The sequence below is a fragment of the Poecilia formosa genome, unplaced genomic scaffold, assembly GCF_000485575.1.
Source record: "Poecilia formosa unplaced genomic scaffold, Poecilia_formosa-5.1.2 Scaffold712, whole genome shotgun sequence".
NCBI lineage: Eukaryota > Metazoa > Chordata > Actinopteri > Cyprinodontiformes > Poeciliidae > Poecilia > Poecilia formosa.
Window position 1 is genome coordinate 131,053 of NW_006800651.1, and position 1,011 is coordinate 132,063.

General features: G+C 30.5%; 1 protein-coding gene and 1 long non-coding RNA gene across 5 annotated transcripts in view; one reads left to right on the plus strand and one right to left on the minus strand.

The window, feature by feature from the left end:
- uimc1 (ubiquitin interaction motif containing 1) overlaps nt 1-1,005 on the plus strand; it is a 14,987-nt gene extending 13,982 nt beyond the window's left edge. For 2 of the 4 annotated variants that reach the window (XM_016666354.1, XM_007542594.2), the window contains one exon: nt 930-1,005. In XM_016666354.1, the coding sequence (XP_016521840.1) occupies nt 930-966 (37 nt within the window). In that variant the 3' untranslated portion in view covers nt 967-1,005. Of the gene's footprint in view, nt 1-232; nt 690-929 lie in introns of those variants that run through there. The other 2 variants (XM_016666353.1, XM_016666352.1) reach the window with 2 other exon arrangements.
- Nucleotides 1-1,011, minus strand: part of LOC107834667 (uncharacterized) — a 19,134-nt gene that overhangs the window by 15,198 nt on the left and 2,925 nt on the right. The gene's annotated exons all lie outside the window — the stretch shown is intronic.

Below are 1,011 nucleotides of genomic sequence, written 5' to 3' on the forward strand. Positions count from 1 at the left end.
TGATTTATAAATCAAAAGTCATTTCTCAAGAAGACATTTTTAATAATGTCAACTTTGTATTAAAAGTGTCATGATTTACCGAATGACGCTTTATGACAACAGTCATAAATATTCGTGAAGACTTATTGATGTTCATGACAGGTGTTATGTCATGTTTATGACAATGTCATGACAGTCTTATTCAACCCCCTTCAAATAAAGTGTTACCAAAGTTTTTTTTTGTTTGTTTTAGCACAAGACCCACAGGATCTTGAGGTTCATGCAGAGCAAATACAAATTTTCTATTTTCTAATATTTTGACATTTATACATGTGTCAATATTGTAGGGCTGAAACAGTTAATCTGATTCTGATGAACCAATTATTGAATACTAAATAACTAATTTAGTAATCGATTAATCTTTTCTTTTTCTGTAAATGTATTCTACCCAGAACTCAGCAAGTGGCAGATTTAGTTTCACCTGGTTCAAATTATGTAAAATAAATCCTGCTAAACTCCTTTTGCAATACAATTATTAATCGGTTAATCCAAAAAATAACCAACATTATGACGTTAAGTCAAGCAGACAGAGCCAAATTTTTACATGTTGATGTTAGAAATATGTTTAGCTTTGCTTCAAATGATCAAGTGTTTACTAAAGAAATACTGTTATTGTATTTTAGACAATAAAATATTTATTTTCTTATTTAAAAAGGAGTTGAATTGTTCATTTGCACCTTTTACTGTATTTCTAATATTGTATAAGAAAGGCTGAAGTGGGTAAATGAAAAAAAATCTGCAGAATGCAGCAATTTTTTAATCCGTTTAATCGTCAGAATAATCCATTACTAAAATAATCAATATTTTCAGACCTCCAATATCATGCTTTAATTCATTCATGTCTTCTGTTGACATTTTTAATCGTCTGTCATGTCTTGACATAACTGCAGGTCATCCCTAGTTTTGCATCTTTTCCTGAATGATTGATCTGGAGTCCAACAGCTGTGTGTGTGTGTGTGTGTGTGTGTGTGT